General features: G+C 41.1%; 1 protein-coding gene across 1 annotated transcript; it reads right to left on the minus strand.

The window, feature by feature from the left end:
- Window positions 1–1,579: 1,579 nt before the first annotated feature.
- LOC114447252 (dual specificity protein phosphatase 19-like) lies at window positions 1,580–13,699 on the minus strand. The gene is made up of 5 exons (XM_028423415.1): window positions 13,548–13,699; window positions 13,008–13,254; window positions 5,464–5,510; window positions 3,952–4,104; window positions 1,580–1,954 (listed from the first exon to the last, which is right to left on the minus strand). The coding sequence occupies exons 2-5, from the start codon at window positions 13,228–13,230 to the stop codon at window positions 1,772–1,774; spliced, it is 606 nt and encodes a 201-aa protein (XP_028279216.1). The 5' UTR covers window positions 13,231–13,254; window positions 13,548–13,699; the 3' UTR covers window positions 1,580–1,771.
- Window positions 13,700–13,739: the final 40 nt, after the last annotated feature.

Here is a 13,739-nt window from a genome sequence, read left to right on the forward strand (position 1 = left end):
TTGTTTAGCAGTTAACACGAGTACCGCTGTGCCCTAAATCCATAGTTTTTAAACACAACTAGATACTACCACCATCATCACGGCGTTACTATGAATCGTAGCATGTATTCAACGACTTGTACACTGACAGAAAAAAGTGACATCTTAGAAATGACGCTGCCAGTTCAACTTATATCAAATTATATTAGATTTTTGTTCTTTCTGGATCTCTCTCAGCGCCACCACCCACAGTAATTTGACTCTGATCCAGCTTCTAGCAGCTTCTCAGATCACTGAGGCAGAGTAGTATCAGCAGCACCCTCAGAACATGGTCATATTTAGTATTTGTATGTTCTGATTTGAGCGCACTACATTGTGTTACTATTCCACTGTGCCCCACTTATAATTAGTATGTAGCATATGGGGACATACTGGCAGCTCTTGTGAAGCTGGATGTATGCATAGTGGTGCTGTGGGCTAAATCAGCATGCTAACATGATGACATTTACAACATGGTTTGCTGCCAAAAATGTGTGTATGTAGACTCAGCGAATGCATTCTAGGTGCTACTACGATTTACTAACAGTAACATGATGACTAAGGTGAAACTCCAGGAAATCGCAGGCTTGAGTTCAGATATAGAGACAAAAGTATTGATATTTACACAGTTCCAAGACAACAACAGTTATGAAGGAATTGTGAGCTTCCTCCAAAGCTAGCATGCAGTGGCGGTTATTTTGAGAACAGAGGCGACTGTTGTGCGTCTCAGACTTACTCATAAATGACAGCGACCCTGGGACGTGTCCTGGTGCATAATTAAAGAGCCATGATGACACATTTCTCTCACTTTGTCTCCAAGGTCCTTCATTCCAGGCGTTCTCACCCATGAGGCTGGGGTTCATGTCCCCAGTGTTTCTGCTTGGGTTTTTAGCCAATAAAAGTACAGACCCCATTATAATGGCAAATTTTACACAGCACAATTGTCTTCAACAAGCTTCTCTGCTTTATTTAAAATGAGGACAAGTCACTCAAGTTATTAGGAATTATAGAGAGAGAGATACAGCCAGTTTTATTTTTTGTTTTTATTTATTTGGTGTATTTTCTCTTTTAAAAATCTAAATCCGAAGTGTCCCTTTAAACGTCATCTGTTAATATTCTGGACATTAGTCAGTACCAGTAATCACCAAGAGACTTTGTCAGCTCGTTGAACAATAAACACATATTTTAAGCAGTGAACCGGAGGATATGATACCTGTGTCTGCAGTGTGTTAGCATTAGGAACTGGATTCTCCCTCATTATCTAACAAACTAATTACAAGCTAATTATTTCAAGAGAGAGGGAGCAGGGAGCGCACCCACTTTGCAAAGTTGTGAAATTGATAGTGACAATGCGGCAGTGAGGGTAATCATTATAATTGATGCGCTACCTGTTTGTGCAAGAAAAACTTGTGCGTCTTTAATTAGGAAGCAATCTATACTGCAAAGAAAATAGGCATCACTACAATGAACTAAAAGGAAATCTGTTTCTGGATAGACAAGCTCATTTGCTGGCAATGCTGAAGTTTAACAATAACAGACGCTTAACACATGGACACACAAATACAGTTAGCACACAGATTTATTAGGAAAAAAAAGGATCAACATCACCATCTCTTTAATAGTAAGGGAGGCATTTATACCTGAAATATAATGAAAAATAATACAGTTTTTGGCAAAATGTTTGGATTTGGAAATTGTAGTCCTTTAAGGATTAAAGGGAGTTTAAGGCTTTTTTTAAAGGGATTTTTATCCCTTAAGGCTTGTAGCTCTGTAGTTGCTGATAGAAGCCTGGGTTCGGCCGGATCGATGGCCTCGCCAGCTTCACCTGACTGTATGCGTCGTCAAACAAAAGCCCCTCCCTCGACATCAGGTAGCCAATCACAATGGAGGAAGAGCGGGAAACTCCAGCGTTACAGTGGACCAGCACCACACCGTCCTAGGGACAAAAAGGGAAAAAGAATCAATGTCAATAAGAAAACTGCAGCATATTATAAAAGTCATTCACCTCAGTCCAAGTCGGCAATAAAAGTTTGGCAGATCATTCCTCCAAGAAGAAAAGCTGCTGTTTGTCTCTGAAAAGCAGCCTCTGACAGATCATGTACAGCAAGTTGAGATGGAATAAATCTGTGTCTGTGGCTGTGTCAAAATTTGCAATTGTGATTAATATTAATGTTGATGTAATTATTTTACTGCCTTGAGTGCTTGGCTGAAAATAAATTTTTTAAAATTCCAGCCACATCTTCAGATAATGCGTGCGGGCCCACAGCTCTGTTCTGAAGCTCAGCGTATTGACACATTTGTCTCTTTTGTTCAAATCGGAGCCTCCCATCGCACAATAGTCTCCTTTTCAGGCTGAAATGGATCGGAGGAGGAACTGTTAGCACGTTTTTGGATTTTTACGCGTCGATCAATACGCATTGAGGAACAAGAGGTTCAAATGGGCCGGCTGTAATTGACATCTTATCTGTGCTTTTTCGTTTTGAAACATAAAGCTATCACCCCGAATCCTCTGGGTAAAAAAATACAATCTAATGAAGCACATACAGAGCAAACAGAATGATATCAGTCTGTTATTATCAAAAAAAACCTTGCTCTGCTCTTTTGTAATATCTGTCAGCACAGTTACATATCAGGTCTTGTTTTCCTTCCTTTCAAAAGAAACTGCAGAAAACTTCTACAGTCTGGAAAATTGCCTGAGCTACATAATCCATCACAGCAAACACTGAGACTTAATTTGGTTTTGTCAGAGTTTCTTGTTTTGCTGTTATTTCATTTCACTCCACTTGTGACTGTTTTAATATCAGTGCTCACATCACATTATGTTGGGCTTACGGTCAGTCTCCTGACACACACACACACACACACACACACACACGAGATGAACTGCAAGTCTCTGCCAGGAAATAAACATAACATATAACTAAGAGGCAAAACTGAGCGTAGGCAGAATCTTAACTTTCTACATGAAATGACCTCGGCGTAGTCTTTTTAATAAGTAATCAGACCTCCCACCTCACCTTTGTGCTGAGTTGCAGATAGCTGATGTGTGTAAATGCATCACAGTCAGGTAGCAGAACAGCTGCGTGTGCACACTGACATGTTAAATTAGCCCGCAGATATGAAAGAAGGCATTTTCTTCAGAGCCTCCTCAGAGAAGCGAGATACAGAAATGTTTAAATAGATTTGATTCATATTTTTTTTTATCTGGGAACTCCACAGAACCAGGCTGTGCTCTGTCAGTGGAGATAATGATATGTGCTGAAGGAGAACGTTAAGGTGCTAACAGATATATCAACTTTCAGGTAGGCCAGCTCTGCTTATTTGCATCACAAACAGAAAAACTGCATTTTTCACTTCATAACATCTGGAAACCTTGCTTATAAAATAATAGAAATTGTAATGAAAAAAAAAAAGCTTACGAATGTAATTGAACCTGTCACTGCTGTCAGAAAGGAAAAATCCCAAAATGTCAAACTGTTTTCTTGTTGTCTGCATGAATTTTGCCTGATGAATTGGGGGAAAGTTGTGTTATTAAAGTGAGTTCAAATGTGGGATTTATTTGATTTTTTTAGTTTTCTTTTCATCCTACACATATGTCACTTAGATTTTTATGGTGCACAGCAACTTATTCTAAGGTTATTAAAACCCGGAGGAACTTTATTTTTTAAATTAAAGTGTTAAATATTCCTTCTTGTCTGTCAACACTGTGCATCTTGCTGTGTGTATGTCTGTCTCTGTTTTCTGTGCAGGTTTCCAAGTGCTTCCAGTGAACCAAGTGGATCATCCACACCTGAGTCCACTTGGCCCTCGTCAGCAGAAGTATATCAACTGGAGGTGTGCACATGGCTGGGGCCAGTGTGGGCCAACTTGTGGACGCATACACCATGCGAGGACTTTATGCTAATTGTGTGTTTGTGTTGTATTTGTGTGTACCTGTTCTTGGGCCTGATCTATGAAGGAGCTGCATTCTTCGAGATATGAAGTGATGTTGGTCTCTGGGAGGTCCAGGATCTGGAGGGTCTTATACACCATCTGATCTGGAAAGAGGTTAGTGACTCCATAGGCCACGTTCAGCACATGAGACACCTGACAGGTGGAGAGAGAGGGAGAGAGGCGGAGGAAGAGACATGGAAAAAAATCCTTGAGCAAATGACCCCCAAAGCATTGACTTGCTTTAAACGCTCATTTTGCTTTGGCAAGGCAGAAAGAGATGTTCTGTCAGCCATATTGATGACATGACACGACCTGAGTGTGACTGAGTGAGAGAGAGGGGGCAGAAAGACAGAGTGAGAAAGAAAGAGGAGGGTTGACAGAGAACAGGAAGAAAGATGAAGAGGAGGTGGGGGGATGGCAGGAAAGAAGACAGATGGCTCCAATTCATTTTGCTGTATCGGCCTACTCTCACTTAAATTTAGCTTACCTCAGAGGGCCACGCTCTGTAACATTGTACTAATGTGCTCTGCTTTTAGACTGCTTGTATCAGCTAACATTCTTCTCCACATGTTAAGAGATAAGTCTGGTGTTACACCAAAAACCCCTTAAACGCCTATTCAACAACAGAAATTTAGTGTAAGTATCAAATTCTGATAAATCTTGCTCCTCTGTTCCATGGAGCCCACTAAAAAGTATCAGAAAAAGTGCTGTTGTTGATTTTGACTCAGTTCCACATACATCATTCTGCTGCTGGTGTATATGCCCCCTAGTGTATCAGTACACAACTGAAAATGGTCCCAAAAGATGCAGTATTTCTTTCTGTTTCACCCTCAGTCTGTCCCTCAAAGCGTGCCAGTGGGGCTTTGAATGCATGTCCCATTTAAAAATTCACCAAACATAATCTGTTTGCACTTACAAGATTCTGTAAAAAACATTTTGCACTCCACAGAGCAACTAGAAAGCCATGGCTGACCAGTTACATGAACAAAAAATCAGCTGATCCACTTTTTAAGTATTAGTTGTTTTCTGTTAATTTGGGATCGACCAAGAACCTGCACCTTCACCTGTTTAAACACAAAAAAAGGGCCAGCTGTCAAATCCCATGAGGTTTAGCAACAATCAGAGTTCTAGTTTTCATGCAGACAAAGTTTCATCGCAGAAGGAGGAAGTGAAGGTATTTGTAATCTCCCCCATTCATCATCCTGAGACTGCACAGGCAGCAATATGCTCATGCCTGGGAGCAGCCACTGCAGAGAGGAGTAGTCACATTTCTCTGATGAGGAGGAGCAGCAGCAGCAGCAGCAGCAGCACTGAGGCTTACTGTAATCATTTACTCCCTCTACTGAGCTAAACTGTCACTGCATGAGTCATGAAGCTCCTCTAGGCTATTGGCTGGCTGTTGTCGATCCGCAGGAATGCTCACCCACACGGCTGCCTCTAATCTCATGTCACTACACATGCTATCACAACAAGGCAAGGGCATGCCCGCGCTATTGATCCCTTTGTACTGACCTTATACCTCAGCAAGGTGTCAATGTCGTGGGCTGCATCCTGAGAGGCTGAAAAGACAGAAACAACTCGATGAGAAGACAGACAGCAGGGCACGTCTCTGCTTAACAAACCTTATCTATTTAAAAGATGACCATTATAGCCGCTGCCTCCCTCCTGTCTTCTCATGAATATTAAAGAGTATCTCATTGTTATTTCCACAGAGGCACAGAATTGATCCATTTTGTTCAGCTGTAAAGTATCTGCAGTATGGTGTTTAGTCTTCTATAAAACCATTTCTTGTCTTATGGTGTTTTTGTATTTTAATTTATTTAAATTTATTTTTTATGCTATATAGTCTACGATGGCCTGGTGACCTGTCTAGGTCTAACCCAAAGTTAGCTGGGATAGGCTCCCGTGACCCTGCACTGCAGGAAGAAGCGGGTTAATGATGGATGGATGCATAGTCTATGATTTGGTTAAAGGAAATAGTTACAAAGCCCGCTCCTGACATTTTACAGCTTTTACAAGAGTAGTAAGACGACTTCTTTGTCACTTTTCTGTACTTTCCCATAGGGACAGCATATCAGTAATTCCTGTTAGTGTCACTCATTGTTTTGATGACAGAGGTAACTCTTATGTCTCTGAGATTACTGGAAATGTCAACTAGGGGTTCTGATTCATTTCCAAAGTGTACTGACAATGCATTTGTTATGTTATCTTATGCCTCGTTCCCACTGGGGAAATCAATCCAGCTAGAGCGGGATTTGAGCCGTATCTGTATATATCTGGATAGATTTCAATCCACCTCTTGGGGGTGGATCTAGCCAGATTGGCTTACATATGGCTCAGGTCTGAATGCTAATGCGGCTAGTGAATCCCGCTAGCGACATCATACCTCTGGGTTCACTGGGACAGTGTCCTGGTCGCATACAAAATCCATGTGTAAACATTATCAGACTGGCTTAAACTCAAGATGGAAATGGGATGGTGATGTGGCCTTATTGCTGCTGGACTAGTCAATATGTAATCATTAGCGCAGCTTCTATGCCATCTGCAGAGGAGGCTCCTACCACAACAAGTATTTACAACAGTGGCATTGTACCTCCCAAAAGTAGGGGGGGAACACAAGAACCTAAAATAACCTATCCACAAACCTGAATAGGAACAACAATGAGTGGATATTTTGCATTTAAACATAAAATCATATGTCTGTAACAGTGTGTGTGTGGCTTTCTAAGAGTTTTGTGCATTTCTGTCATGTTTCAAGTATTTTTTCACATTAGTAAAATGTTTGGTGTAACAAATAGTTCATTAAACCCACTTCTACACATGTGAACAAAATTGTTGGTACCCCTCTTTTAAGGAAAGAAAAACCCACAATGGTAACAAAAATAACTTGAAACTGACAAAAGTAATAACAAATAAAAATTTACTGAAAATTAACCAAGGTAAATCAGACATTGCTTGTGAGTTGTTGTTCAACATAATCATTTAAAAAAACAAACTACTGAAACAGGCCTGGACAAAAATGATGGTACCCGAGAAAAGATTGAAAATAATTTGACCATAGGGACATGTTAAACTAAGGTGTGTCCTCTAATAAGTATCACAGGTGTCTTCAAACTTGTAATCAGTCCGTCTGCCTATTTAAAGGGTGACAAGTCACTTTGCTGTTTGGTGACATAGTGTGTACCGCACTGAACATGGACCACAGAAAGCGAAGAAGAGAGTTGTCTCAGGAGATAAGAAAGACAATCATAGACAAGCATGTTAAAGGTAAAGGCTATAAGACCATCTCCAAGCAGCTTGATGTTCCTGTGACTACAGATGCATATTATTCAGAAGTCTAAGGTCCATGGGACTGTAGCCAACCTCCCTGGGTGTGGCCGAAAGAGGAAAATCAACGACAAATTGAAGAGAAGAATAATTCAAATGGTAACTAAAAAGCCCAGAACAACTTCCAAAGACATTAATGGTGAACTCCAAGGGCAAGGTACATCAGTGTCAGATCAAACTGTTCATTAGTCTCTCTGTGTGCTTTTTTAGTTTTTACTGTCTGTAGTTTTTCTGGCTGCTGTTGTAGTTTTTCTGATCTGGTTTTTGTAAAATAAGGATTTTACATGTGTAATGTGATATTACACTCAGAGCACATGTATTAGCTGTTTCCGACTTAAAAATGTCAATACAGGAACATCATCAAACTGACTGGTTTGTAGATAAAAGTTCTGTTAAAAATATCTACATAATATTCTTCCAATCAGATCAACATCCTCTGATGTTATTAATGATGCAGATGTGGTTGGTTGATTAAGGTTAAGATACACTAATGGACTCAAAACGTATTGTTTCTTCTGCTTTAGCTGAAAACTGGGGAGGAGACGCGGAGGCACAGAGGTCAGATGCAACAATCACACCTGAAAAAAGAAAAGCAGCAATCACCAAATTCTCTACAAGCAGGATGGACCGGAGGGAAGAGGAGCTATAAGAAACCCACCCGGCAATTAGCAGGAGGACCCCCCCACATGAGCCTGGTCCTGCTCAAGGTTTCTTCCTGTTAAAAGTGAGTTTTTCCTTGCCACTGTTGCCTAAAGTGCTTGCTCGGGGGTCAGACAAAAAAAGGGTTTCACAAAAAAAAATTGAAAATAAACATAAAATATAAACGTTCTCGTTTGTCTGCTGCTTTCTCCTTTATGGATGTAGACATAAGTATGCGACATGCAGATGTTTCTATAGAGGAAACAGTGGATGAAAGCTGAAGAAGGAATCATGGTTCTGAGGTGGTTTGACTTCATCAGTTCTAAATGTTCTCTGTGGTTCAATGAACTTTTTACTACAATAATGTTGCTGTTAGAAAATACATGATTTAATAGATAAGGCAGGAGGGAAGCATAAAGAGGAAAGGCTTTAGTATAATGTTTGAATAAATCACAGTACGTTTAATGGAACTTATTGAATTCTTAACTCATAATAAAATGCAAATATTAGGTGTTAAGTTTGAGTTTGGGAAACAGCCAAATTCAGACAGACCAAAACGAATGAAAGGAAACTAAAGTAAAGCATTAAAGAAAAGGTCAAAGGAACAAAACCTGGACAAAGTGCATGCTGAAGACACTGGAGACACAGGACAAGACAGGACAAACTGACAAAGGGGAGCACAAGAATTAAATACACAATGGTCAACACAAAGGTCTGAATTTTACTATGTTCCACTAGCAGTTTGGAAGACAGCAAGGAAGCCGGGTTAAACTGGACTTGAGCGCAGACACGCATGCACCAGATTTGAAAATAGGTTCTGAATGTATCCATCTTAAAAACTACCCAGGTCCAATCCCACTCCAGCTGGATTGACTTTCTCCAGTGTGAACGGGGCCTTTAGCTCTTACTCTATGCCATTGGCTGAGCACAGGCAGTCCTAGTGTTACACCATGGGCTTTTCTCATTTCCCAAACTGCACCCCCTCAATTCCTCGCCTCACCTCCTGTGTTTGTGTCTTAAAGCCGGCCACCAGAGATGTGAACGGGGGAGGTGGAAAAGGAGACTCAAGGAGACAGGAGGTGAAGAAACAGGCATTTACCATATTGAGACATCCCTGTCTATAATCCTCTGTGGTACATCCCTGTCTCAATTGGGTCAATTTTCACAGCTGCCTGTCTGTTGTTTTGTTCAAGTCTACTGTTGTGATGTCCATCAATTTAACAGTTAATAGCACTCTAAAAGCTTCTGCCTCATAAGTCTATATTCCAAATCAATAAACACCCTAACAATGATCAGTCCAGTCTGCTGGCCCTGTGTTGCTCTAATGATATTAAAAACTTGTGTTTATTGAACCATAGGCTGCATACTGGTGTCTACACTAATGATTAGAGGTTTAAATGCATTTATGTGTACAATAATATACTGCTATGTATGGAATAGAAAAACTACATAAAAAATTACATTTAAAACAAGAATAGAAAGTAATTCATAAAGTTATGGCTGCTATGCTACAAGCTTAAAATGCACACAGCTCTCTGAGATGGTGGCTGGCTGTTCTAAGGGCTTAATATGGAAACAGTTCTGTCTGATATCGGGCTGATATGATGCAGCCAGTTTGTATAATAAACTCAGAGGAAAGACACCATTATTAGACTTTCTGATTCTCTCATAGCTCCTCCAGTAAACCTCCTATCCTCGATCCTCTCTCTCTCTCTCTTCCAGCTTTAGGAATTGAGATGTCCTTTCTCTATATGGCGTTCTGAGCTCGATATCAAGGTCAATGAGGATGAAGGATTGTAGAGATGAGAACACATAAAGGAAATTGGGGAAATTAAAAAAAGCCTCATATTCTGTGATCCATTAGAGGATAGAGAGGGTGTTTGTATAATTTCAGTTACCACCACAAGGGGGGGAGACAAACCTTCTGCTCAAAGCTTTAATCTAAAAAGAAAATGAAAAGAATTCATATATGTAGCCACGTTTCTGATAAGATGTACCAGGACACATTTTATGTGATAAAACTATCCCTGCATGAAGTGTATAAAAAGCTTAAAAATGTAGCTTTGCAGTGGAAAAAGCAAAAGCTGCAGGATATCAGCTCCAATATCCACATTCAGACACAAAACTCTTTCTGCACAGCTGCAATGCCAAGCAGAGATGATATCAATCACCAGCAGTAAAATGGCTTAAAGCTAGAGAAACGCTGGGACAGGAATCAAATGATTTGAATAGTAGCACTAAGCCCTGCCTAAAACTGCTGAAATAAACATTCAATATTTTCTACAGCTGCAGAGAAGGCAGTGTATGGTATGTTTTTTTTGAAGACGGTGCAAATACATTTTCATGACAACAACCTTCAAACCACCGAAACTTCAAATGACAAATGCAGCAGCAGACGAAGGTCAACGACTAATGGAGGAAGTAAAGTAAAAAAAAAGACCACACAGCAAGTCAACCTGAGCAGAGAACGGCAGAAAATCACTGAAGGAGAGGACAGTCTCCTTCCACTTGTCAAATAACCTGGAGAGACGGCAATGGAAGTCTTGAATAGCAGGAGCTGGATAATTATGAGCAAGGAAACAGAATACAGTATAGCAGGACTTCCTCCACATTTCCAGGGTAGATTCTCTGCTGCGGCTTACTGTCTTCAAAGCAGCAACATTTGCACTCTTTGCATTTAAACCAAGCCACTTTTACATAATGCCAAATTCACAGTGTTGAGAAGCAAATCTAAATCCCAAGAATAGAGCGTGTGTTTAAGCCTGCTTCAGCCCATATGTCTCAGTATAGGAAGAAAAGATTTCAAGTGACACATCTGTGAAGAGATGAAGGGGTGCCAGGATTTTTATAGCATTTTAGAAATGAGGGTGTGACATGGGATCACACTGAGTCTGCTAAACAACACAGACTAGACGCTAGCATAGGAATGCCTAAAATTAAGATTTTCCTCTTGTATAGTATAACAGCTTCTGTGATCCATCCCATTATGTATTTGGCTATTTAAATGTTTTATATGATATAATCTATGTCTTTATGGTGCACATAGTATGCAGAAAAAAAATGTGACAAGAGCATCACAGCCATCTTGCCAAGATAAGTGATAGCTTGAGATGAACTTGACCAAAAGGTCTTGTCTCCAAAGGGAGACCGTCAGAGAATCTAAATGACAAAGAGACAGAAAAAATACTGTCAAAGAGTTTAACATGGTGGTTTAACTGGAAACCTTTTCAAAGAGCTGATCCTGTGAGACGTCATAACAGGTTTATGTCACCATGGAGATACTTGATGCAGTTTGATGGTGCTGTTGTGGGAAATGAGTAGTGGTTTTATGCTGTTAAAAAAGTGAAGTACTGTATGGAAAAGAGTCACCTCTGTTCACCTCTGACCCTAACAGATGTAATATTTTATTGATCCCTGTGGAGAAATTCTCTCTCTGATTATCTGCAGCACTGAGGTCAAAGCACACTGTTAGATACAGAACTGCACCCAAGAGCGGAGTGGAGATTCAATGTCAAACACAAGGGTACTCCAGCAGGATGGATACTTGCTGACATGTAACTTGCATTCCTAAGCTGAAAGGTAGATCAACCTGAGACACAGTCATAGTTAATGATGCTTTTTTTTTAACTAGAAATGCTCACTGAATAAAGGGAACACTTAAAGAACACAATGTAACTAAAGTCAGTCACACTTCTGTGGAATCAGCCTGTCCAGTTAGGATCAACACTGATTGTGAATCAGTTTCAGCTGCTGTTGTTAAAAGGAACAGACAACAGGTGGAAATGAGGCAGTGATCAAGACAGACCTATAAAGCAGAGGTTCTGCAGGTGCTGACCACAGACCATCTCTCTGCTCTCATCCTTTCTGCCTGATGTTTGATCACTTTTGCATTTTGTCAGTGCTCTCACCCCTAGAGGTAGCATGAGGCGGTGTCTACAACCCACACAAGCTGCTCAGGTAGTGCAGCTCATCCAGGATGGTGCATCAATGAGAGCTGTGGCAAGAAGGTTTGCTGTGTCTGTCAGCACAGTGTCCAGAGCATGGAGGAGACACCAGGAGACAGGCCAGTACACCAGGAGACGTGGAGGGGGCTGTAGGAGGGCAACAACCCAGCAGCAGGACTGCTACCTCCTCCTTTGTACAAGGAGGAGCAGGAGGAGCACTGCCAGAGCCCTGCAGCATGACCTGCAGCAGGCCACTAATATGCATGTTTCTTTGGAGGGCCGCACAGCCCTCCATGTGCTAGCCAGAGGTACCCTGACTGCCATTAGGTACCAGGATGAGATCCTCAGACCCATTGTGAGACCATATGCTGGTGCAGTGGGCCCTGGGTTCCTTCTGATGCATGGCAATGCTAGGCCTAATGTGGCTGAAGTGTGTCGGCAGTTCCTGCATGATGAAGGCATTGATGCTATGGACTGGTCTGCCCGTTCCCCAGACCTGAATCCAATCCAGCACATCCGGGACATCATGTCTCTTTCCATCCACCAACACCACGTTGCACCACAGACTGTCCAGGAGCTGACTGATGCTCTAATCCAGGTCTGGGAGGAGATCCCTCAGGACAACATCCACCGCCTCATCAGGAACATGCCCAGGCGTTGTAGGGAGGTCATACAGGCACGTGGAGGCCACACACACTACTGAGCCTCATTTTGACTCAAGCTGGATCAGCCTGTAATGTGATTTTCCACTTTCATTTTGAGTATGTTTAGTATCTATGTTATTTTGTGCTCAACATATTCCTCTATGTAATGAATGAAGATTTCCAACTGGAATATTTCATTCATTGAGATCTAGGATGGGTTATTTTAGAGTTCCCTTTATTTTTGAGCAGTGTATTTATTTAATATCATGTAGTAAACGAGTATAAACCTGTCCCTTTATGGAATAAAAGTATTCTGAATATTTGTATAGTTGTAGAAGTGCAGAGGTCAGGAGAGAAAATGCAGTCTGTGGCTTTTTCTTGCATCAAATATAAAACAAATGTCCTTATTTCAAGTTTTATAGTTTTTATAGTAGATTTTAAAACAGCTCTTTGTCCAAGCTAGTCGTAATAGTACTAAAAGCAGTTGTAATAATTGCATTACCCAGCAGTAGAAAGGGTCTGATGACACCAACTTGAAGGTCCAGACTTTTGTCTTCCACAAATCCACAGCCGCCTTCCTGCTCTAGCTCCTCCACCTGCTCCACCTCCCCTCCATCACTCCTCGTCTCCAGCAGCTTCCTGCCTGTCACCGTGGTAACACGTGTGGACTGTTTCTTCAGACGGTTTTTATGGAAGACCTGGATTTCCTCAGTCAGTGAATGCATCGCACCAGGATGCAGGGCACTCAGCTGAAACACAGACCAGGGATCGTTACATGCTACAGTAGGGTCACACATGATTTGATAAATATTAATGTTGGTTTCTAACATAAAAATTAGAAAACTATACCATGATGCAGGTGAATGAAACAATGATATTGCAAATCAACATTCACACTTGCAGTTAGCTAAATGCAGTGGATTTACACTGATATGTGCCAACAAAACTGTGTACGTAACGTAAATAGTGATAAAGCTGCATAGCATCTGTAGAGTCACTCATTCTGAACAAACACGCAGTTTCCCTGCCTTAATGCACCCACCTGGACTAAATTAAAGCCAAACTCCGCAAAAACTTAAATCGTTACTTCTTTAAAATAAGCCATTAATACAGCTAGAGCATTTAAAACATGTTTAAAGTCCGAAAGAAAGGCAGCTACATGGCAGGAATAGCACAGATCTGACAGCTGAGTCGGAAGCTGCGTCAACAATGTGGTGCGTTCAAGGAATCAGTA

This window comes from Parambassis ranga, chromosome 15, assembly GCF_900634625.1.
Source record: "Parambassis ranga chromosome 15, fParRan2.1, whole genome shotgun sequence".
NCBI classification, from domain to species: Eukaryota; Metazoa; Chordata; class Actinopteri; family Ambassidae; genus Parambassis; species Parambassis ranga.

Excerpts from the sequence above, each read along its gene's own strand:
- LOC114447252 (XM_028423415.1), bottom strand. The coding sequence starts at position 13,230 with ATGCATTCACTGACTGAGGAAATCCAGGTCTTCCATAAAAACCGTCTG. Across the intron at positions 4,105-5,463 it reads ACACCTTGCTGAGGTATAAG|GTGTCTCATGTGCTGAACGT; the intron begins GTCAGTACAAAG and ends TCCACCTGTCAG. Across the intron at positions 1,955-3,951 it reads TAGATCAGGCCCAAGAACAG|GACGGTGTGGTGCTGGTCCA; the intron begins GTACACACAAAT and ends TTTTGTCCCTAG.